Source organism: Apteryx mantelli, chromosome 2 (genome assembly GCF_036417845.1).
Source record: "Apteryx mantelli isolate bAptMan1 chromosome 2, bAptMan1.hap1, whole genome shotgun sequence".
Taxonomy (NCBI): Eukaryota; Metazoa; Chordata; class Aves; order Apterygiformes; family Apterygidae; genus Apteryx; species Apteryx mantelli.
In genome coordinates, this window is record NC_089979.1 from 169,367,955 (window position 1) to 169,393,628 (window position 25,674).

The 25,674-nt window shown below is 47.7% G+C and overlaps 1 protein-coding gene across 2 annotated transcripts; it reads left to right on the forward strand.

Moving 5' to 3' along the window:
- Positions 1-386: 386 nt before the first annotated feature.
- Positions 387-25,674, forward strand: LOC136991307 (5-beta-cholestane-3-alpha,7-alpha-diol 12-alpha-hydroxylase-like). 2 transcript variants are annotated; one of them, XM_067292025.1, is made up of 2 exons: positions 387-2,333; positions 3,274-3,756. In XM_067292025.1, exon 1 carries the CDS (start codon positions 677-679, stop codon positions 2,207-2,209), a length of 1,533 nt encoding a protein of 510 aa, XP_067148126.1. In that variant the 5' UTR covers positions 387-676; the 3' UTR covers positions 2,210-2,333; positions 3,274-3,756. The 2 variants fall into 2 exon arrangements, with proteins under 2 accessions (XP_067148126.1, XP_067148125.1); XM_067292024.1 differs by lacking the exon at positions 3,274-3,756 and adding an exon at positions 25,478-25,674 and having other exon boundaries at positions 611-2,333.

Sequence of the window (25,674 nt, forward strand, 5' to 3'; positions counted from 1 at the left end):
GTTGATTTAAACCCTCCTCAACCCTGGGGAAGGTGAACCTGCGTTGCTTTGCCCTTGTACGGATTAGCAGTGCTCGCACAGCCAAAAGAACACTTATGGGGCACTGGGTTTTGGAGAACCTCAAAATGTTGGCGCTCTTTCCTCCTCTTGGCTTTCAAGACCGAATCAGTTCAGTTTTTAACCCCTCTTCCTCTCTCCTGAACTCATTGACAGCAGCATTTCCAATCTCTTAGTCTCTTTTATTCAGCCAGCAGCCCATAGCCTGGTGTTAAGGGCAGCAATCACAGAGTGAAATTCTCTGCCCCCTGTTTTTTTTCTTTTTCAAAAAGCAGGGCTCAATGCAGGTGCAGCTTTTAGCCTGGAAAAAGTAATTTAAGTTCCCGCAAAGCACACGCTGAAACCCATCAACCTCGCTCAGCAGCCCAGTCACTCCAACGTGACTGTAACGTACCTTTGCCCTGATTGTACCTGCTCTTTCCATGCTCAAAAACATCTGTCTTCAGTGAAAGGAAAGGCAGGTATAAGCGGCAGAGCTTTGCAGGGGAAGGGTAAATACTTGCCACCAATAGGGACTGAGGTTGTCAGCTGTGCCTCAGCTTATCAGCGACCAGATGTGAATAAAGAGCCTTCTCCTGCCCCAGGCCAGGTCAAAACCCCGGACGGGCGCAGAGCTCTCATGGCTCTCTGGGTAACTCTTCTTTGTTCCCTGGTAGCATCGCTGCTTGGTGGCCTCTACCTCCTGGGAGCGTTTCGAAGGAGGAGAGCCAATGAGCCCCCTCTGGACAAGGGTCACATCCCGTGGCTGGGTTACGCCCTGGATTTCAGAAAGGACAGTTCAGAGTTTCTAAAGAGGATGCAGAGAAAACACGGGGATATTTTCACAGTGCTACTCGGAGGCTATTACTTCACCTTCGTGATGGACCCCTTTTGCTTTGGCGCCATAGTGAAGGAATCGCGAGCCAAACTAGACTTTAAGAAGTTTGCATCCGAACTGGTCCGCCGGGTTTTTGGATACCAGTCCGTTGAAGCCAGCCACAAGATTATTCAGCTATCAAGCACGAAGCATCTGATGGGGGATGGACTCGTTGTCATGACACAAGCCATGATGGAGAACTTGCAGAAGCTGATGCTTTTCAAGATGAACTCAGGAGAGAGGGAGCGAACGTGGCAAGAGGACAGTCTCTTCAACTACTGCTACAACATCATCTTCAGAGCTGGGTACCTGGCTTTGTACGGCAGTGAGCCACACCAAGGGGCAGACAACAAGGAGAAAGCTAACGAGCACGATCGTGTTCACTCTGATGAGCTGTTCTATGAATTCCGGAAGTACGACCGCCTCTTCCCTCGCCTGGCCTATGCCGTGTTGCCTCCCAAAGACAAAACTGAAGCTGAGCGGCTCAAGAGGCTCTTCTGGAGCATGCTGTCTGTGAAGAAGAGCCGACAGAAGGACAACATCAGTGGGTGGGTAAGTGACCAAGAGCAGTCCCTGGCAGAAAACGGGGTTCCCGAGTACATGAGGGATCGTTTCATGTTTCTGCTCCTCTGGGCATCCCAAGGCAATACTGGCCCAGCTGCCTTCTGGCTCCTCTTCTATCTAATGAAACATCCAGAAGCTATGAAGGCTGTGAAGGAAGAAGTGGATAAAGTCTCCAGGGAGAGCGGCCAGGAAGTGAAGCCAGGTAGGCCACCAATTAACGTCACTAGGGACATGTTAAACCAGACCCCTCTTCTGGACAGTGCTCTAGAGGAGACCCTGCGGCTGGTTGCAGCCCCAATCCTTATCAGAGCCGTCCTGCAGGACATGACCCTTAAGACGAGCGACGGGACAGAGTACGCTCTCCGCAAAGCAGACAGGGTGGCTTTGTTCCCACATGCCTCTGTGCAGATGGACCCAGAAATCCATCCCGAGCCTCACCGATTTAAATATGACCGGTTCCTAAACCCAGATGGCACCAGGAAAGATTTCTACAAGAATGGGAAAAAGCTGAAGTATTTCAGCATGCCTTGGGGAGCAGGGATATCCATCTGTCCTGGGCGGTTCTTCGCGACCAATGAAATGAAACTGTTTGTGTTCTTGATGCTGACTTACTATGACTTGGAGCTGCTTGACGGAGAAGAGGAGATCCCGCCGATAGACAGCAGCCGCTGGGGATTTGGAACGATGCAGCCCATTCGTGACGTTCGCTTCAGATACCGGCCGCGCTTTTAATTTGAAAAGCCTCGTTACGTTCGGCCTCCTGGCTTGTTTAGGAGCTGTTGGTGAAATAAACTGCACAAAACTCCTCCCACGGGTATCGGATCCGTGCAGAGCGCTTTCGTGAGAGCGAATGCTGGTATGACCTTGCTTGTTTAACAGTTATTGTGGCTTTTCTCTTTATTTCCATTGCACGTTTCACTGCTCTGTGTCTATGGTTATTGTATTGTTTTTACTTCAGTTTAGCCTTGGGACTGTGTTATTTTGTTATCAGACTCTTAACGATGTATTGAAATGAAATGAAGCAAGCAGAGATCCTAGCATATTTTCCGCGTGAAGCATATCCGCGGCAGAATGGCATCAGCCCGCACGCTGGGGATTTGTCTCCCTCCTCCCCACTTTTCCCCTTGTCAATCCGAAACGTCTCACTGCGTTCAGAAAGGCACTGAAAGGTTGGAGAACGATAAATATGCTCTCTGCAGCTGCAAGGGTTTCATCGTGGGCTTAGCACTGTCTGGCCTGTCATCTCCTTTCGGCATCAGGTTAAAATGCATTCCCCTGAGGTCCCCAGACAGACGCCCCTCAGAGCAGAGGTAGGACCTACTGACCACAGACACCCCCACAACACACAACTGCTCACACCTAAGAAGAGGAGAGAGCTTGCTGGTCTCATTTGCTACATTACTGGGAGGCAAAGGGAGTTGCAAACATCAGTAATAACCTAAGGTACCATTTTCATGCATCTGCATGATTTAAGACGTGGATTTAAGCCTTTCCAGGGCTGCGAGCGGGTGCACGTTCAAGCCCAGTGTCTTGTGCACAGCTGCTGGGGATAAAAAGGGTATTTGCATCTGTGTGTGTGTGTTTGGATTCATCCCACCTGCTGTAACGCGGCTGGAGCGTGGCTACCTACAGCTGGGTTCGTTCCCCCACAGCACCGAACCAAATCACTGGTTCAGTCCAGCTCGTTGAACGTGCCCAGAAATGTCCGAGTCTGCAGGCTGGCCAGGAGCAGATCTGCCCTCCTGCGAGAGAAAAGAGAGTGTAGCTAAAATTAAATTTTATTTTATTTTCTCCAGGTCAAGGTTTTAACCAGCAGAGCTGGTCTTGAGCCCCATGGGCTGGTGGCATTGCCCAGAAGATGCTTCCTGGCAAGGGCTTCCCCCCTGCCAAACTCAGCCCCCGTTCTCTTGTCCTCTTGCCAGTCCCGCTTGGGGAAGGCGATGGCAAGGGCAGACACTGGGTTCATCCCAGGGCTCCGGGCCCTTGGGGACAGCGGGGGACACCAGGGTGCATCGACCCCGCTTCCCGTTGGCCCCTCTTTCCCCCAGCATGCTCCAGCAGCGGAGCAGCCCACAACGGCCGGAGGGGGCTGTGGCGGTCGGGGAGTGGTGGAGGAGAAGACAGGACTGGGGCAGGAGCGAGGACCATAACAACCTCGATCACCCGTGGGCTGCAGCCACAGCTACCTCTGGGCCACAAAACATCCCTGCTTTATGCACCTGTAACAGCCAGCCCAATAAAAGCTAAAACTTTGCCTTGCAAATATTGCTTTGCTTCTTCCCTTCCGCGGTCACAGCAGCTCTTACAAGAGTTAAAGCACAGCCTTGCCGGGGGACAGCAGACTGGTTTTACCCCGATGCTAACCTTGGACTTTGGCGATTACATATGACCGAGGAACCCAACTCAAACATTTTCAGGTGTGTCAAAACATCAAAGCCAAATTTGGCTTTATTCTCCGGAGGCCAGAGTTATGTTGTAACTGCATCTCGAGGGCAAACTACAGGCCTTATAGCGCTGGAAAATTCAGAGAGAAGTGGTCAAGCACCTGGGGCACCACTAGGATAAATAAAAATGCCCCGTTTCCCAGTAGAGTCAGGCCCTGAAGCTAATGCTGTTATCCAAAAAACTGGCCTGACGCTCTCGCAGCAATGAGCTGGCACCCATCCGGTTATGCCGAGCGAGGGGCAGAAAGCAGAGCCGTGCTTGCGAGGTGGCACTGGCGCAGAAGTTGGCTGGCTGCGATGCCTTCTGTCCCACCGCTGTCTTCAAGTATCGCTTAGTGGGTGCCCTTCCTTTGGCATTATCTTCAGGCTGTTGTGGAGGAAAGAGAGGAAAATTAGATAGGGAGAAGGAAAACACGTCCACGTAAGACAGGAGTGACGGCAAGAACCTCAGGGAGACTGGAAGCACCTTCTGGTCTTGATGGGGGTTCTTCAAACCCTCAGAGCTCCTGTACACCTGCCCCCGGGCGAAACAGGCAGACGTATCACGCCACCGTGGGCATCCAGCTGAGGCTGTTGTGCCGTTAGGTGACACGTCCCAAGCGCTCGAGCCAGCTCACCAACCTCTCCCACCACTCCACATCGCTCAGCCACCAGCGCTGGCTGCATCAAAGCCTTTGGTGACTGCTCCAGCCTCTCACTCACCAGGAGACACGTGCGGGAGCCCCATATGGGTCCTGGTTATGAAGGGAAGACGAAGTGACATCCCCACCTCAAGGCACGCTTTAGAGAGGATTTTTTGTGCAGCTGGCTTGCATGAGGGTCATAAATGGCTAGGGCCTGGTGCATACATGCCGGCATTACTTGCATGGCATAGGGTCTCCTCGCTTGGGTCGGGGTGAGTTGGACAGGTCCTGAGCAAACACGGACTGAGTTTGGGAAATGGAGGCAACATAATACGTTGCATTTTCCTTAGGCATATTCCCCATGAGGGCACATTAGCAGTGCACGACTGGGCCTTCCCCTCCTGGCAGCTCCCTGGGGTAAGGCCGGGAGAGGTGACCCAGAGCTGGGCGATGACCTGAAGGACTCAGGGAGCTCCAACACCGCAGCAACGTGGGAACTTTCAGATGGCCGCTTTAAAGAGAACCTTTTAAACGCTGTAAAGAGAACCACCCCGGTACCTTTGGCAGCGGTATCCAGAGCTAGTCTCTATTTCTAATGAGGCAGGAGCTTTTTCTGGGCCATTCAGAAGCTACATAGCGAGGGTGCAGTTTCACACCCCCAAGGTCTCTGGCAGCAACACAGTACAACAATACTGTGGAAGGATATAAAAATAATGACAACGACAACGGTTCCGCAGAAAAATCTAGCTTTACCTCTTTGTCAGAACGGTTTATTTAGCATTAGTTAACAAAACAATATTGAGTCTATAAAAGACTTCAGACATGCTCAGGTGCATGCAAATGTGAGAAGCAAAAAATCACTTAATTGGAGTCATACAAGAAAGAGGAGCGTCAAAGCTCCAGGTGAGTTAATCGGCAATCCAAGTTTTACGCGTAGGCAGGTTGTCCCCCGACATTGAGCTTTCCAACCCAAAGTGCTCCAGCAAGAGTAAAGAACGAGGCTGTGCCAACGGAAACCTCCTTGAATTCGTAAAATAAGTTAAATCCGAAGGAATCCGGGGTTCTGAAAAGTTTAATGGGCCGGATCTCATAACAGTGCCCATCTCCCATAATGTCTCTGCCCCCCAGAGAATCGGGCATGGAGTCTGGCCCTGAAACCTTTGGTTTCTCTTCTTTCGTGCACCATGAAGGCAAGATAACTTTGACATTCAAAGCTTTACAGTCTAATCCGTGTCTGCTCTGCGCAGCACAGTGAAAGCTCCTCTAATCTCAGTTACTCTTTCTGTACTATACCAGAGGACTCGTAATGCTGTACGCTTTGGGTTTCGAACAGTATGGGGTTGAATGTGATGGAAAGCGCTGCCGCTGTTTAAACAGCGTCACTTCTACACGACGGTATTAAACCGTAATACATCAGGAACCGATTTCCGGTTCTCCTCCCTCTCGACGCAGCCAGCTGCTGCTCTGAGAAAGCATCCTATCACACGCTGCTCCTAAGGAAAACTCAAGGAACTCAGCAGAACCAACAGATACATCCTTCACTTCACAGAAACGCAAAGGAACACAGAGGTTATAAGTACAAAGAAATTATACAGCTGATACCACCCATGGTAAAGGAAAGCAGTGCCTTTCAGCAGCTTCTGAAGAACAAAGAGGTACATGAAACTTGAGGATGCTTTGGATTTTTCTGAAGAATCAAAGCATACGGCATTTGCCCACGGCACTGCTTTCACGTCTCTGGATAGGTGTGCCTGTGCACCCCCCAGAAAACAGCCGCTGCGCTTCGAACTACCAAGGTCTCTTAGCCATAAATCTTCGGCGCATAACGAGGTCGTGGTCATTATTGCGTCTGATGCCTTTACTGCTGTGCAATTACATTTAAAGCCATCCTAAGCGAAAGCACCGTCTAACCCACTTTTCTCCAACGCACTGTTCACACGGCCTGCAAGCGTCTTTGATGTCCCCCCCTGAGACTCCAGGAATCTCAGCATCTAAAACCGAGGCTGACAGGAAGAGTGAAGTGTAAAGTTATCTGTGGCACGTTATTGTCTGTGGCCTGCAAAGGTGAGAACTGCACTACTACGTGATTGAGTGCAATTGCTGGTCAGTCCCAGCCCCAATTTCTCTTTGCTCGTGTCGGTAGAAGAGTTGCTGTACATGCTATGGCAGAGCGAGTACGTTCTATCCAGATACCACCTGGACCACACAGGTCAAAACAGGTTTCCTCTAGCCAGAGATCTTCAGTTCATTCAACAACACGGTTGCTGTGCTGAAAATTTATAACGCTCTAGGTAATTACCCTAGTAGAGGGCGGCTTTTAATGTGCAGGCATTTAGCAAAATGACCGTAACCATGTCACTGAGATTCCCTGGCTTTGCCACATCTCCCACAAGCCTGGGAACAGGCATTTGTCCTGTGGCCAAGCTCCTTCCACCCTGTCACACCACATGTGGAAATATCCTGCGGCAGGCTGAATGCACAGATCCGAAACAGTGCAACAGTGCGTTTTCTACGGGGAGCCAAGCAAGGCAGGGACTTCACAGCAGCAACCCACTCACACACTGCTTTCCAGGCTTGGCAGCTGCCTAACGGCCTCGGATGTGCTCAGAAAGGGCTTGCTGCACAGGCCCTTTTTAGCCTGCTTGTGAGGGAGGCCACACAACTAAAATTCTCCATCCGCCTCCTCTGGGAACTTCTTTCCTAGAGAAGCCCATACTCCAAGTCACAGCTTGGCAAAGCTGCTTTTTCACAGGTTTGCACATTTGCTCTTTAACACACTTCTAAGACAATGGATGCAGACAAAGAAAGACAGGGGAGGGGTTGCTTTAAGATCTCATGTGACAGGCAAGTCTACTTCAAGGTCTAGTGGGAGACTTCAAATGCCTGTCCAAAGAAAAGCAGAGCTTCATGGTTTTACAAACCATGAACATTGGGCGTTCATGGAGAACAGTAACTCTGCTCAAAGCCAAGCAAGCTATCGCCACTTGCAGGATCAGGAAAAGGAAGAGATGCAACTCATCAGTTACTGGAAAGCCCCCATCTACGCTAACACTGTCACACACATAACGCTTAATTACTCCTCCTGCAAAGGGAGGTACACTTTGCAGGGAGGTTCTTCTTCACAGCTAGAAGTATTCTCCTCTAGCTTGGGTGGCAAAGCCCTGTGTTTAAGCCGGGGTCAGGCCCTGTGAGGACAGTGCTGTCTGGTTGTGTACTTGGCCAGGCAAGCAACATGCTGAGCCCAGCCGCCCACGGATGCTGGCAGAGTCCCACCACTTCACCCTTTTGTCTGGTACTTGGCAAATACATAGGATCACGGGGTAAGTCAGGTTGGAAGGGACCTCAGGAGCTCTCCAGTCCAATCTTTTGCTCAAAGCAGGGTCAGCTATCAGCTCAGACCAGGCTGCTCAGAGCTTTATCCGGTTGGGCCTTTCTGTCCAAAGCCCTTAGATACGCTGCTATTCACCATCAGCTCAGAAAGAGGCAGGTGCTACACTTCGTACTATTTCCCCTTGGCGAAGCTTTCTGATATTTACTCTGATTTCATCCTACAGTCTAATTATCACCTTCTCTAACTCCTCCTTGCCTCAGGGCTATTTTCTGATCATAACTGTTTATTGACTTCTTTTGGATTGCAGGCAGGTGAGAAAGCCCATCCATCACTCAAACCTTGCTGCGGTTGTTACTGTGGGACGAGCAGCGCAGTAACATCTGAAAGGGTGTCTGGTGCCGCGTCCTGGGACAAGGGGCAGAAGTCTTTGTGTTCGCATGCGTGGAGTTTTCCTGACTTCAGGGAAGGATTTGCAAAGCTACTCGGGGATGGTAGCTAGTCCCATTCAGAACTGGCTAGACAAATCCGTCCTGGTTATTCCAGGAAGCTTGGAGCCAAGTGACACACATACTGTCAAGTTACCATCAGTCAGATGAGCCATACTAACAGTCCAGGCATTCATTCCTACCCTGTGGCAAATGCAAGAATTGGATTTGTTCACAGTTATGCTAAACTGCGTTCACAGAGAGCTAAATGCACAACTCCAGGCAGTTACCCTAACTCAGCTGATGCACAGTAACTTGACAGTATCCTTTAGTGCCAAACACTAAATGCAGAAGCGGGGAGGGAGACAATTCACCGGCGTCTTCTCATCTGCTTCACTGTGCAATCATCAGGCCGTACTTGGAGCACAGCAGGCCCCTTTTCTTTTCCCGTTCCATGAGGAAATTCCTCAATTTGGTGGTGGGAAAGGTAACCAGCGCTTGCTGTCTGTTGTCCAAACCTGTCTCTTGGAGCCATGGGCTCTGAAGGCACTCTGAGGCTGATGGCCTTCCCCCAGGACACAAAAATGTGAGAACATCAGTCAAGGAGCCATGCTGGGTGAGGAAGCTCCTAAGAAATGGAGAGAAAGAAGGGGCAATAACCAGGATCTGCATAAACTGTCCTGTTGGGAAAGGAGACACTGCCTTACCAGGGATTTGCACACAGCGTGCTCTGGAGAAACGACACTGCCCCTCCCGAGAGACCGGCATAGCATCGCGTGAGCTTCACTTTCCCCTTCCTGGTCGTTCTCAGGAATTCACAGGCTATGTCAGAGCTGATGGGGTAGTTGGCACTCAACCTAACCCAAAAGAACAACTAATCAGCATGAAAGGCCACTCCAGAGATGCTTCTGCTCCCAGGAATTCCCACCCAGCAGTGAGAGGAAGGTCATGCAGTGTTCTTCAGTGGGTTTTATGACTTTGGATGCTTAGCCATTTGGTGTAATTCAAATTTTCCAGTTAAAGTTGGGGCTTTTGAAATGAAGTTGAGTGAGAAACACAAGCAGCTGCTGGGTCTACTTTTAGAATAAAGGAGCTATACAGGCAGCTCGTTGCTCCATCTGGAGACATCTCTGGGCCATGAGCATCCTGGCACGGGGCAGCCAGCTGCACACCCTCCATCACCCTTCTGTGGCATCGCCAAGGAGAAAAGACATAACTGAGGTTGAGGTATCCAAGTCAATGCATCACCCCTGCTTGATGACTCTGAAATTGCACTTTTAAAGTGACTACTGTGGCAGACTGACTTACATGATGAATGCTGTGATTCCAATGGACCAGAGGTCAGTCTGAGGGAGGGCTCCTTGCTCTGTCAGCAGTTCTGGAGCTAGAAAAGCAAATGCGAGTGAACCAAGCTCTGTTCCACACTCCAGCACTACGATCAGCACAAAAGCAGTAGGTACTTCGGTACTTTGCTACATTCCCCAAAGGATGGAGAAAAAAACCATCTAGCACAGGGAGGTGCTCGAGGTAGGACATCTCCATGGGTCATAAATGCAATGAAACTTTGAGAACATAAAACCAATGGGCACCTCTGAGCTCATTTCTAAGGGGCTTTGTTTTTTGGGGTTTCTTGCACCTCCTGATCTGGCTGGTTTACTACTTCCCATTTTATGTATCATGTACGTTTCCCACGGGGGATGCTGAGGGCCCGGTCTCCTCCTCACTGGTAAAAAACAGATGTCTCTTCTCTCCTATCAACCCCATGACACCAATGGGAATATGAGGGCTAGAGCATGAATATTCCTATGGATATAGCATATGTTCACAAGGGGTTCTGTGGCTTTCAGGGACATCCCTGATGTCAGCTTTGTGGTTTGCCAGTCGAGTCTCAGGCCTGGGTATGCCAGGCTGTCTGTGGTTCCTCCTGAGCCCTACATACGGCAGCCAGGCAAAGCGAGGACGGTGGCACTACACCCATCAACTCAGGGCACATGGATTGCAGTCAGAGTGGTGCTGGCCATGACCTCTGGCTGTGTTCCCCATGGTCAGCAAGTGACAAAGCTGTCACCGCCAGCCATTCCTGCAGACACAGACTTTTATCAGAAGGCAGCACCAGGGAGACCTTGCTTGCTGGGACCAGCTGTAAACTGTCACCGTGGCCAACTGCCCAGTCTGACTCTATTTACCATGGACTGCATAAAGGCCAAGGTTGCTCTGACTCAACTCTGTACTTACCCATGGTTTCAACATAGTCCATGCACTTGTCCATGGTAATAACTTTGTCTTGTGTGTAGAACTGTGCATTGCCAAAGTCCAGGAGTTTCAGCAGGTTGGGCTCAGTGATGATCATGTTTTCAGACCTGAGATCCAAGTGCAGGATGCTGTGGGCATGGAGGTACTCAACCGCACTGAGGATCTGCCACAGGTAATCTCGGACCTCCACTTCTGAGTAGAAGGGCCTGGTAGAAGAAAGGGGATAGAAACCAGAGGTGTCCTATTTGCATGCTCAAGAGCTCTACTCTCCACTCACTGTCATCCTCCCCTGGAAGTCTAATCCCATGAGGTCCTTGCAAGCCCAGCAAAAGCAACTCTACTCATTTTAGGGAATCTACTACATATGGAGAGGCTGGTCCCTCTTTTGAGTCTGGTTTATGGATGCAAGAGGTTCAGAGGCTTGTGTGAACAGCACTACAGAGAAAGCAGTGGTGGTGCAGAGATAAAAATGCAGATTTGATGCCCACCATTCCCACTCCTTTAATCAGAGGATTTCAGCAGATTTGTTTGCAGCCATCATGAGAAACGATCTGGAGGGGAAACAAGGCTTCCTGAGCCACAGTAATCTCCTTGTTATGGGAGAGAGAGTTTCATATCAACTACCGTACGATGCTTTCAACCTCTAAACTGGATGGCCCTGAATTGTCCTCTGCCCCAACCAGGCAGGGAAGTTAAGCACCTTCTTGTGTCATAAGAAGTCGCAGAACAAATGCACTACAAATCTAGCAATGACAGCCCACTGGAACAGATGGAAAGAGATAATCGAAGATGACAAATGAAAACAACAGCTGTTTTGCTGCCGACACCAGCCCCGACCAGAAACCCTTCCCTCCAGGAGTTCCTCCATGTGTTATTACCGGAGCGCCAAAGAATGGAGTAGTTCTGGTCCCACGCACATCTCCTGGATCAACACCAAGTGCCGTGGGCTGACATAGGCTCCCTTCAGCTGAGCTATGTTTGTGTGATGAAGCTTCCTCAGGACTTGGTACTCCAGGAGCACAGCCTGTTTGTCTTCTTGCCAGTAAGGGATGATTTTAGCAGCTAATGTCTTGCCGCTTACTTTTTCCCTGCACTGTCGGACGATGCTGAAACGCCCCCTGGTACAAAGGAACACAAAGGCAAGTTAAACTTCTGCTATTTCTGGAAGAGCCAGGAGCTTCTGTATTTTAAAGTCAACAGGATCCCACTGCATATTTTTCATCCATGCCCTATGCTGGGTTATCGCAACTATTGTCACAGTCGGCACTTCCTTCCTCTGCCTCTAAATTGTACAGCCACTCTATTGCAGGAGTGAATCCTAGTAAACCACAACAAAGATTGCTCAGCCAATGATCTCAGGTTTCTATGTCCAATGTCATTGCTGCTGGAGGCGTTTTCATCAAAATACCATACTAGTAGTTGAGCAGGGCTTTTATAAAAGTCACTTTTCTAAGTTCTAGCTACATGAAGCATTTCACTCTGGTTAGTTGAGCACTCAGTTAAGTTACCTACCTTTTGATCTCTGTTTGGAAGGCATAGGTTTGGTAGGTTGGGAAAGGTTCGGACGGTGCTATTATTTCACTCTCTTCTTCAGTAGCAGTTGATGGGAAGTCCTGCATTGTAGCATGAAACTCTGCAGATAAAAAATGATGTGGATTACACAGCAAAACACCTCTGTGTGGAAACTACAGCCTCTCTGAGCCATTCTCCACTATCTCTTTATGAACAAAGATAACTACAATAGCAGAGCTTTCTCCAGGCAAGTTTGCATGTTGTCTCCCACTTGTGACACCAAATCCTATTTTAATGCAAACAAATCCTGGACTGACCACACAGCAGTTCCCTGGTGTCATCACTCCAGACCATATGAGACTGACTGTATGTTGTGTCCTATGACTATGATATCAAACCTTTCATTGCAATTGCTGACTATTGATTCAGCTACTGGTTCTTGTCTTCTCACATAACCAGTCATCAGTGCATGATAAGATGCTGCCAAAGGAACAGAAATTTGTTTCAGCTGGGTATTTCAGGGCATCAGCTGAAACAAGTTGCTCTGGTCCTGGCATGCAATTCTATCTGAGGGCTCCCTGGAAATATTAAAACATTCCCTGACACGTTAAAGCATCTGTTTGGAAATGCTGGACACGTTTGCAAAAAGGAATTTGACAATAGGTGACTTGAAGGCAGACACGTATTATTAGATTAATGCCTCAAGAAACAAGTTTCTTGTCCCAGGCCTGTTTCCTCATGATCTCACCTCAAAACAGAGTGGTATCCAAAGGCCTAGCAAGCATATTATCTTCAGTGCGTGATCTACAGTTTCTAGATGCCTTACACAGATATTCTGCTAATTCTGTCCAGAATTAGGAAAGAATTTACTTGTGAATAAGACAGCCAAAGAGGCCAAGGTCTCAAAACACCCTGAGCCAAGTGCAACTGGTCTTGATTCGCTCCCCCTTGACTTCTGAAGCCGTATTTAAAAAGGTGCAATTGTCTCGATGCAGCAAAAGCAAAATGCTTTCCAATAACCAAGTAGCTTACCCATTTCATCTTGCTCACTGATCTTCACTTTGCCAGATGGGTCGCTGTAAGGGCCCATTCCTGCTTTACTGATGCAGGCAATCCTGAAGCAGTAAACGAACCCCCTGGAGAGATTATTTGCGTAGTAGCAGCAGTCAGCAATGTCCGTAGCAAGGGTCTTCCACTCCCCATCTTGGCCAAGGGAAGAGGGAAAGAGGTTAGGACGGTCATGCCACTCTTTCTTTGCGTCAACTTTATTCACGTGCCAGAAATATGGAAAAGCAGTGCAATCTTTAAGTGAAGGAAAACGTGTGTTATGGCCCTCTTCTGCAGATGTTTTAACTAGCTGTGCATGTGGCAACCTCCTCTCTTCTGAAGCCAGCTGTTTTATATTTAATCAGTCCAAGGTGTGGCAATGTTGTCACAGAGGAATGATGCAACTTGCTTGTACAGTTTCTGTTTCTCTAATTCATACCACCAACCTCAAGTGCAAACATACATGAAGAACTCCAGACAAAACCCTGACAAAAAGCATTGTATTTCCCCTTTGGTCCTATCTTGAATCCTGTTGAAACCATGAAGTGCAGGATTTCACAAAAGAACCATCCATTAACATCCTCCTAGGAAACCCAGTATTTGAAACCAGGGCCAAGCTCACTCCACTGTTATGAAGCTCAAGTGATTTCTCAAGAAAATAAAATTGACGGTTTGTCCTGGAGTCATTACCCATGGGACTAAGGTGGGAGCTGGAAAATCCCTGCAAACATTTCACTCGCTGCTGTGTCCCGCACGTTGACATTGGCACCGTGCTCAAGGCTGAACTCAAACTTCCTGACCACGACTGAGGTGAAGCCCATGCTTTCATTCAAATAAACACTGAAAACAACAGAGTATCTCAAGCCGTAACACAGGCAATATTTCACCACCCACAACAAAGGTGTCAAGGACTTAGCTGGGTACTGATTGAATTATGGTGTGTGCACGTGTAAGAAGGAGCAGCCATGGCTCAGAATCAGAGACATGCCTGCGGAGGCAGTGCGTAAAAACCTATTGTCAGATAAAGGACAAGAGAATGAATTGTTTTCTGTTTATCTTAATCCGCCTGCATATGGAAAAGCACGACTTTGCACGTTCCTGCCAAATACACAGAATGTGAGTGAAGATAGCAGATGCTGTTTCTTGTTTTTTCTTCCTAATAGGAACATCTTGCCCAAAGTCTTGCCTGTGTTATTTCAGTTATTTCAAAAGAAGTAACAATAAAGAAGACTGTGTTGGAGGAAAAGCATCTGACATCAAGCACAGAGTAAACGGGCAGAAAGCTTCTGCCCATGCTCATGTTAATCGAGAATGAAGTGCATGTCTGTTAGGAGAATTAAAAGAAACAACATGGAACCATTCAATTCAAATGACTGTGTATGCAGGACTGCAATAGAAAGGACTATTAGTAGCGGTATTCATAATAAGCACTGCAAAAGCAGTCCCATGAGAGAGAACAGGCTTAGGGCTTTGAATCAAAGTTCATGGAATTAAGTGCAAAAACATCCACTGACTTCAGCAGATTCTGGAGCAAGCCTTGGAAGAGAGCATCAAAAGGATGGCACGCAGTCTTGCCGAACTTTTGTCATCTTGTCCTGGCTGTTCACCCTAAACTTTCTTTGTAGTCAATGGAGAAAGAACGTATGCCTATTTAGTAGAGGGTGATTGCCTTCTTGAGATGCCATCTTTCTCCACTGACTGCAAAGAAAACCCAGGTAAAGGATGATAGTGACTGCTAATCACTGCTGCTGGGTGCTATTATGTATAATGCCGTCGTAACTGCAATTTGAGAGGATTACTCAGGACTACGTGTTTGGCACCACCTGTGCAACCATGCGTATTCTTGCACGGACAGTTCACTTTTTGGTCACCGTTTCCATGAGACCTACTTTGATTCACACCTTAGCAAAGCCTTTTAAGTATATGCATAAGTATACATATTGCATGCAGGGCTAGCCAGCACAGCATCGAACTTTTACGTGGCTAAAGCATGGCAGTATGATTTTCATTCCTAACTCTAAACTAGAATGCTAAAATGAGGAATAGTTGTTTCTCAGAAAAAAAAAAAAAATACCCAGCTGGTGGAGAGATCATACAGACTGAGATGTTCTCTGTAAGGCATAAGGCTCCACTTTACCTTCGCTCTTGCACTGCAGAGTGTAGAGGACGGGGGTGTTGGTTTCCACAGGTTTCCAGACCACCTGCACTCCATCCTTGTAGACCTCCACGATGTCAGGGGGTGGAGGGCTTGGAGGAACTTCTGTCGAGAGGAGGCACGAAAATGACTGTTATCTATAGCACTGCTGTGACATATTCCTGCACACCCGGCATTTTTTGTTACAGATAATCTATTTCTAAAAAATGATTCCTATTGGAACAGTAACTTAACTGTGCCTAGTTTAAACACAGCAAAGATTTTAAAACCTGGTTCTAACTGCAGTGTTACTTGACTGGCTCTGAATCTAGGAGAGAGACTAAAAAGTGGAAAAGAGGGAATGAACACAGTGCAAAATGTGCCCTGCTACCAAACGGCAAGGGCTGTGGATGTGGACTAGAGCAGGCAAAGGAGAAACTTTCCCCTGAACCTATCTACAGAAAGCTCAGGTGAGATACCCTACTCCCAAGTGCATGGAAGGGAGTCACGTTTTTCCAGGGCCAGAAGTACTGTTGTTTTCCAAACCTGGGGCAACCTTCAGCTTCCAAACCTGCTTGCCAGACTGAACTAGGTCTGCTAACTCTGTTAACCTTCAGCATCTATCTTGCTGTGCCTGCCCCTGAATGCCAGCTGCATTAGCTATCACAGTGGTCCTCTTGTTTAAAATCCACTCTGCTTCTGACTGTCAAGTCCCAAGGTCTCCTGATTTCACTTGGGTTCTCACAGCTAGCACAGGGGGGAAAACCAAGGAACAAATCCTCAAGAGTTGACCAATTCTGCATACACCACTTACCACAAGCAGAAAAAAAAAAAAAAATCTAGCTACTTCCTCTCTTACCAGCTTTTCTTATGATGCAAGAGGTGGATGCTGAGCCCAGGGAGTTGGTGGCCACACAGGTGTAAATACCAAAATCATCAGCATTAACAGAGAGAATAGTTAACAGCTGGAAGTTTTTGAGTGTGGCTGAGATGAGGATCCGACTGCTGCTGTGGATGGGTATCCCATCTGAAAGGCAGAGGATATGAAAATTAAGAACCGTGCAAATTTATACTGAGGAGGCTAAAACATTTTCCTGCGTTCAGCCGCCCTCGTCCCAGCCTACCCCGGAGGCTAGGACCTCTCTAAAGGAGTGTCAAAGTCACCTCTGAACCAGTTGATGTGCAGGGAGGAGTGAGCCGCCGTCCGGCACGACAGAGTTACGCACTGTCCTACGGCAGTAGCCTGGTTTATGAGCTCTTCAACAAATGAAGGTGCTGCAAAGAAGAGGAGCAGCAGCTATTCAGAGAGGCCAGCAGAGCTATGTTGATAATAGTTACATGCAAAACATCAAAAAACATTTTTGACCAGTCTGAGGACATTTTGTTCATGCTCTGGCATTCATTTGACCACTGTTTTCTCGAGAATCCCCTGGACATTTAACATATGGGCTCCGTTTAAATAAAGAAGGCCCCTTCAGTCCCACGTACACAGCATGACTGCCCATACACTATGACCAAGACGGCTCTCTCTCTGATGTCCCAAACTTTCCTGCGGACACTAGGCACCACGCTCTTCCTCTGGGAATTTTATTGCTCACTATGTATTTAACTGTTTTTGGACAGTAGGGCAGATTTGACCCTTGAAAGGCACTTGAGGAACATCTGCATTGCACAGCCCTGCTGGTACAGCAAAGGCAGCAGAGTTCCTCAGAGGAGATATATGCCACAGCAGGAGTTTTCTACTGGCCTAGCTTATATATGTGGGCAAAACTGAGTGATGACAGCCCAAGGATGAGGGGATCAGACCAAGACAACACAGGAAGAGAGAGGAGGAGGGAAAAGCTGGAGGTGGAAGGAGAAAACAGCCCTAGAGCATGAAATCTGCTGTGTCCATGGCAAAGGGAGACTTCAGGGTTTCTTCCGTGTCTCTGTGGTGCTGTTAATCCACAGTGCCCAGGATTAATTGCCATCTTCACACACCTGCCCTTCCCAGGGCTTGTCGGGGCTCTGGCCGAATACTGCTTGAATAAAGGGAATGCGAGTGAGACTGCAGGAACAGGGTCGAGGCAGTGGCTGGAAATGCCCACGATCCCTGACTAGTTGGAGAGACAGACCTCGGAGGAAAAGCCAGCACTGAGCAGCCACATCTGAGGGGGGCTGCCCCCACATTGCTCACTTCACAGCTCTGTCTCCTGCAACAGCTTGTTTGGCCCTTACACGTGCACACGGGACTGGAGCCTAGGAAACTCCCCAATATCAGCTTCACTATTCCCTCTTCTGCTGTCTGGTGTTTGGACACTCCACTTCTTCTCTTTATAGCGTACAAGTCGAGTTTAGTCCTCTGCAGTAGCTTCCTAGAATGGCTCCAATTTGCAAGCATGGCCACAAGAAGAGTTTTAGCAGGGACACTAGTAATGATATAAACAGAGGAGTCTGGCTCGCTTTGTACGGGTTGGTCCAGGACTATCTCAGGACAGCTATGCAGATCCATCCTTAGCTACTGGCCTCAAGCTGCGCAGCTGTATTCATAGTGATATCTCATGATAAAATTAGCTGATGACTTAGGCAATGAAGAATACCTTTCTCCTTTGGCATGAGGCTTGATAACTTGAATGAAGAGAGTCCCGGTTTCCTCTTCAAAGATCCTTCAGCTCCTGTTAATGGTTCTTTTTCTACTGCTTCACTTCCCAGCACACCAATCTCTGTTACAAAGAAAGGACAAGAAGTTATTCAAGTCCACTATTCTCCCCGTGGCATACGTTTACAGCAAACAGTTCTGCACTTCACATATAAATATTTCGGCAGTCACAGGCCTCCTTATTAATGAGCCTTTAGTCAACACAAAAAGTTGTGACAGCTTTTACAAACAGAACGATGTAACGGGAGAACAGGGCATATCTAGGGGAGGCAGAGAAGTAAGGACAGATTGTATTGTCCAGACCTGAATACCATTAACTTAGGTATACATCCTGCGGTAATTTCACCGACTTCACCCAGTCTCTTTAGCTTTAAAGATTTGTCATTAAGGCCACGGTCAGACAACAACAGCAGAAGTAACTGCAGTGTTTTATCTCCCAACCTTCGCACGTTGCTGCTCTTCTGTCAGTGGGGTAGAAGCTGGGACATTGGGTCATCCAGCCCTGCTCTGCTTTTGTGCGAATTAAGGCAGGTGAATTCAAGCCGCTTCCATGAGCTCTCAGCTGACTTTGCCCTGAAGAGGGGCAGTAACAGGGAGCTAGGGGACAGCCTGAGGACAGCTGATTTCCAAACCTGCCACTGCCAGTTTTGCAGTTACTGTCTAGCCAGGGCCTCAGATACGCTGCAGAAAACGTAAAAGACAGGTTTAGCGGAGCCCAGTTATACCAGCAGATCTATGAAGGTACAAAATGAAATATTTACCTTCCTCTGTCTCTTGCTCAGCAGCTGTCTTTCCTTTCAGCATTCTTGAAATATGGGCAACAGAAGCTTTAACTTTCTTCTTCAGACTTTGCTCCACTGACCGCTCTGCTGAATGAGATCTGCCGTAGGGTTTAAAGAGTCCTGGCTTGCTGTAGGAGCTTTTCTGCTTACCGCTCGGCTCCTTTTGGGAGCTGTACATTTCCTTATGACTCTCTGACCCTTTCCCCATGGCTAAGAGGTTAGTTGCCTTTGAATTCTCAGATAGTTTCAAATGGTTTTGCTTGTTCCTCTCGTCTGCCTCTTCTCTGATGCACAGTCTTTTATCCTGATGCAAATGTCCTGCAGGAGGTGACCTTGCCCTTTCACTAAAAGGTATAAATCGCCTGCCAGTTGCTTTGGGTGGAGGCTTCCTAAAGTTCATAAATTCAAATGGAAAATAGACAATGTCATACAAATCCGAGAAATTCAAATAGGCGGGCTCTACCTCTGATATGTCAAGTTTTGGAGTTCCACTGCCAAGACTGGGTGCTTCATCTGACAGATCTTTGATTTTCACTAAAGACACTTCTGGCTGTTTACCAGTGTCTTTGTTCACTGACACTTGACTGGCTTTTTTTCCAGAATCCAAGCTATCAGTCTGGGAAATGCTTACTTGTTCAGAACTGGGGCTTTCAAACGCTAAGTCCTCCAGATGCTCACATTCATGAGGAGCCATTTGTGTTTCCTGTCCTTTCAGTAAATCTGACTCCTCATGCACAGCAAGGTAGGGTTCTGTGATATCATCCAGCTCAGAGACTTCTCCTCCTCTACTGCTTTGACCAGAAGGAAAGGGACTTTCCATGGGTGCTTGGCCACCAGGCTCTTTGTAGAACATTTCTGTGGGAGAAGAGATGTGCTTTCTGCATTCCTCCTGAGCAGAAACTGACTCTGCCCAAACATCCATCTCTTCAGACAGCGAAACCATTTCATCCACTAAGCCCTCCAGGGCAGCAGACTCCTCATCACTGTAAAAAGAAGACCTGTGATGTGAGAGCTCCTGACTTTGATTCCCACGGAGCAACGGTGGGACAGGTTTTCTAGCATCAGAGCTTCCACTCACTGAAGCAGCACCTCTTCCTTCACCATAAACCTTTGGGTGTTCCTCATGTTCTTGCTCATAGACTGAAGTTGGGGCACCTTCTGGCTGCGAAGCAGTTAAAATACCTGGATGCATGCCCTCCAGAGCAGCAGAAGCTTTGCCACTGTGATATGCAGCCTTGTGCTGCTCATATGCCTGACCTTCGGTCTTGGAGAAAGAAGCAGGCATAGGCTGCCCAGCAGTTGGGCTTCCACTTCCTGAGACAACAGATCTCACCTCACTACGAAGTGCTAGCTGTGGATGTTCTTGCTTTTCACTCTCACACACTGAAGGGAGGCGAATATCTTGTGGCGAAACAGTTGCAGCTGGGGGTCTGCCCTCCAGAACAGCAGGCACCGTGCCACTGCTCCGAGAAGCCTTCCAGTGCACAGCTCCCTTGATTTCAGCCTCATGGACCAAAACGGGAACAGCCTCTGCAAGGGCTGAACCTTCGCCCTTCAGAGCAGCAAGCCTCTCCTTGCTATAAGCCGGCCGTTTCCTTGCTGCTTGGTGTGCTCTGTCGGAGATGGAAGTTGGCGTTGGTTTCGGTGGTGGGACTTCCAGGACGACGGGACTCTTTCCCTTCAGAGCTGCTGATGCTGTGCCTACATGAACAGAGGGCCTTTTGTGCACTTGGCCTTCGCCATCACTGTCTGATACTGGAGCAATCCCTGCAATCCCTGGTCCTTCATCCTCCAAGACAGCAGATCGCACATCTTTATAGGTCTTCAGCTTCTGGTGAGTATCTTTGTCAGTTGTTTGCAGAGCGGTTCGGAAACCTGGCTCTTTGCTCTCCAAGACAGTAGTGGCTGGAACGCTTTGATCAAAAAGTTCCGGACTTTTGTCCTTACATACTGGAGGTGAATCTGTTTCTGTCTGTGGGCTTGTTAAAACAGCAGGCCTATCGTGCTCCATGAGATGAGACTTAGCGTCACTGTGAGCAGAAGGTTTCTGAAGTGAATGCTGCTGGCTTTTGTCTTTACAGGGTGGAATTGAAGCAGTCCTTTTAATAAGGAAGCTTTCACCTTTTAGATCAGGATGGCTGTCAGTGCTGTCAGCAGAGGGCTTTGACTCCTGTTGCAGATGCACTTCTCCCTTACTTGTGGGGGCTGACTTGGAGGTGGTCGCTGACTGTGGAAGAGCTGAAATGGACTGCTCGCCCCCCTGAAGAGCTGTCTCAGAAGCACTCCCAGGGAGAGATTTAGCCTGAATGCCTTCATGCTTTTGAACTGAGGATGCGGGTATATCTGATCGCTGAGCAGTCAGAATGGGGCTTTTGCCTTCTAAATCATCAGCTTCCTCCTCCATGTGAGCAGCTTTTGACTTCTTAAGTAAATGCTTCCTATTCTCACTCCTATGAGGTGATACTGGAAGTCTCTATAACCTTTGCACAGTAACAGCTGGGCATCCATTACCCTCACATTGCATGGAAGCAGAGAGTTGTTCTCCTGAACAATTCCTTCTGGTTCTGCTAGCATCCTCTTGCTTTGAAATATCTACAGAACATCCCTTGCCCGGCTCAGCGGAAATGTCGCAGTGGTGACTGCCTTCAGGGCAACTTTCCTGTGATATTGTATCATAGTCTTCTTCCAAAATTTCTTGTTCCAACACTGACCTTGAGGCCCTCAGCCTGTAATCGTCCAGTGAACGGCTTCGGCTAGAACCAGCAATGGCAGGATGCGGTGGTTTCCTTGCAGTGTCAAATGAAGCTGATTTGGTCAAGGGACCAAGGAGACTTTCCCTGTGCCCTCCATCATCAGACTTGCTTTCTTCTTCTTCTTCCAGCTCAAACTGTTCTAGAAGGGGTTCACGGAGACCACTGAGGGGCACTTTTGAATATCCAGCTTTCCGGAAAGTCCTCCTGGCTCTGTCCAAGTGCCTTCTGAGCTCTCTGCCCGGAGAGGAAGAGCCCCGTGCAGGAAGCTCAGCTGCTTGGCTGTAGAAAGTGCTTTTAATGACACTCTCTCTAGGAACACATATAGGTGGTTTTTCTGTCCCATCCCCAACCTTTTCAGTTTTGTCCTTATCAGATAAAAATGTGTCTGTTTTTTCTTTCTGATGTAGATCCAATGTGTCATCTACGGAAATCTTCACTGACGAAGGTTCAGCTGCATTGCTTTTTGGGGACTGCTCTGCTCCTTCATCTCGAATTTTGGGATGGAGTTCCTCCTCCTTCTGTCCTGCGGTACTTGCCATGAGCTCTTTGCTTTCCGTAGGTGATTTGTCCCCCACCTCACTCTTCACTGAAGCATACTTCCTCCTCATGGGTTTTACTGGAGGCACCAAGATTTTGGAGTGCTTCTCTTCACTTGCATGTTTTGGAGGTTCCTGGCTGCTTGGTGCATCAAAGATGGACAAGTGCAGTTCAGGGGTAGAGCCGAAGTGTCTCTTCTTGGGGAAGTGTGAGTTCTCATTGTCTGAAGAGGAACCGCTCGTACTGGAGGAAGTGCTTTCTTCAATAAGATGTCGGGAGATGGCCAGGGAGGTGTTGTCGTGAGTCCTTTCTAGGATTTCTGGAATGGATCGCATTACCAGGATGGATTTATAGCACATCAGAGACCGCTGAAAAAGCACAACAAAATACAGCACAATCAGATGGAAGCATGGTGTGAGTATGGTAAAAGCAAACATACAAAAATTATCTTCTGCATTCTTGAAGACCACACAGACTAGTTTAATAACACATAGAGTAGGTTTAGGCCTTATTTGCTCTCTGAATCTGCCCCTTCTCTTATTCACAAAGATGAAACTATATTATCTTTAGGGGGACATATTATATTATCTTTAGGGAACATACTTCCTGTTGTGAATGGAGAATCAGGATCCTGCCTGAGATTTTCAAAGAATATTTGGCCATTCAAAGCAGATGGGAAAAGATGAGACATAACTATCTGAGTTTTAACTGAACACATCAGATGAGAGCCTACTTGGAGTGAACGGCCTTAGTTCCACTGACTGCAGCATGACCTATAATGACTTAGGCCAACAGAAGACCTGATACACTGGAGGAGGTAGGATTCATCTGCTCTAACTTCTGAGGTATAAGACATCTCAGCTGAAATTGAGCAGCTGGTCTTCCTTCACAGCCAACAGAGAGAAACAGGCATCTTCAGAAGGCAATAAACCTGGTTGTTTTAGACAACTTTCAGGAAAAGAGGAATCTTCTTAGGACCTGTCTATAATTCATTACTGATTACAAGGACAGACTAGGCTAGCTAACATAGACACAACCAGGTATCCTATGGGCACTTTCATTAGGACAGATGATTTTGTCCATGTATGTTCTTCAGTCGTTTTGACTTCAAAATCCTACTTTACACTCTACTGGCATATTTCTGTGAAATCCCTCTGCTCTCATATGAGTACTTATTATAGGAATTAGAAAGGAAACAAAATGCTTAAAAAGAAAAGTGGCACAGTCCATGAACGTCATAAAAATACCAAAAAACAGAAGAAAAGCCAAATTTTCATGACAAGTTTATGGGCGCTTTCTATAAATAACAAGTATCTTGGTAGCACTTACCACATAAGAGGACTTTTATAAACGTTAGCTCATGACCTTACCAGAGTTATCCACAGTAGGCAAAAGGACTGGTGTTATCTGAGGACATCTGATAACTGAGGAGAGTCAAGGACTCTGACAATGAGATACTAACTCAGAGAAAGGATTTGCGTGCATGGATATGCGAGTTGCAGCCTTACTCTCACACCAAACTTACAGAAACTTTAAAATGCCAAGATTCAAATCACTGGCACAGAATCCTGTGCCCCGTGCACTGAGAGTTGTGACACACGATCGACTTACCATGACTTTACAAGCTAGTGCATGTCAGCCGAGACACGACCACGCTGGGTCCATGGGTGTGCTGCTAATAGTGTAGAGGGAGGACTCCTAGTCCACTCAGAGGAAGAGGGCTAAGCCAAGGGACATCCAAATGGTTATCATGAGTCAGCTGAACATGGGGTGAGATCCAGCTTGCTCATGAAGGCACTTGTTTGTGTCTACACAGACTTGTCTGCAGGTGAGACAGCCTCCAGAATAGTCAATGGAGAGGTGGCTAATACAGGCACTGAGCTCCTTGGCAGTAGGCATCTGCTTTTGGGTGAGCTGAACCCTTCCAAGGCTCTGCTGACTACACTGGTCTCACTGATGTCAGCAGGACTTTACCCACTTAGCTTACATGTACACACCTAAATGCAGGTGTCTTAGTCCTCTTTCAGCGCCTGCTGGAAGACCTCAGTACACAACCCACGACTGCAGTAAGAGCCTGGATAATCTCCTTCTGCCACATCCATTGACCACTCTGCCCTGGGCTTATTCCTCCTTCAGAGCCAACCTGAGAAGATCTCTGCTGCACTCACTGTCCTACCCCAGTAGACTTCAAAAGATGCAAATGTAGTTAAAAAAAAAATACAACTAGAAGGACCAAATAACATAGGTTTAGGTCTACTCACCTGCCACTTGCTCCGAGCCACAATGAATTTGAGCTGCTTGGTATTAATGAAATGAGCTGCATCAAGGGGGAGATTATGCTGTCAAAAATGAAATTAAAAGTAGAATGAGCAAAAAAAAAATTTGATTAAAAAATCCTGACTTCATATCCTGAGAAGTTTTTAGGATTCCCTCACTCTGGAATTGTTTAATTTAGGGAAGTACTCACTTGTTTCATTATAATAGACCAATCCCACAATCCCCTCATAGCTAAACTGAAGACAACATCAAACAGCTTCTCAGCAATAAAAGCAAACCCTGTCCAATACATATGTGAATTCAGTTCATTTTTTTTAAACTCCTATCCTTCATTAGAGATTCCAGGCATTTGAATATAAACCACAAATTTTCTCTGCAAAGCCACAGTTTCCTCTCAACACAGACGTATTATATCTGCTCATGCCAGTAGGAATCTTTATCTTTTGAAAGGAAAGACATCCTAACAAGAAAACATCGAGGTGTCTTTTACTTCCGGAGAGCCAGGCCTGAGCTTCTGTGTAGGACAGAGGTAGGAGATCAAGAGAAAAAATAAAACAGGAAATGGTTAACAACCAGGGTGCGTAGCCTTGAGAGCTGCCCCTCCAGAGGTCTCCTCCAACCTCAATTATTTGATGATTCTAATAAAGAAGCAGGACAAACTTACCATGAACCACTTGTGGGACAGACAGTCCAAAGCACTAGGCCTGGCTCTGGTAAGAGAAAAGATGATCTTTTAGGAGCAAGGCACTTTAAACCACCACGGCAAGATTCTCCTGAGAGTGCCTGCATTGCGTGGACGCATGCACACACACCTACATCTAGGTATGACTTTTTGCTGCTGTTTTGGAACCAAAAAGCCAGACAGAAAGACTCTTTCAATCCAACGTTTTCTTCCCATGAGGTAGAACAACCCTTCTTTTTCAGTCTTGGAAAGGTTTCTTGCGCTGAGGCTCCCTGCCTGGAAGGATCCCATGGCCCCCTTCGCAGAGAGCCTCTTTAAGGGAGTCAAGAGCAGCCCTAGGAGTGAGCTTGACTCCCCAGGTGACCAGAGCAAAAATAGCTTTGGCACCAGGCAAAAAGGATATAAATGAAATTAAAAGGTGAGCGCCTGCATTCCTGCTTTCAAGCCTCCTTCTGCACTTGAAAGTGCTTAACCAATGTGGCTCATATTATTTAATTCCTGCAAAACTCCCTCGACTTCAGGTATTTGCTAATGCTCTCCCCACTTCTCCAAAACATTTCAGAAACTCATCTGCCTGGAGGGGCTTGGGAGTAAGGCGATCACCATACTAGAAGCAGACCTGTTTTGGAAACTACAGGCAAGTGTTTTTCACGTAACGAATAAAGAAGAGCTGGAATCAGGGCATAAAGCAGCTCATCTCACTCAGCTTTTCACTTTTTAAAACCACTGCAGCTCCGCTGAGCTCAGGCCTGGCTGCCG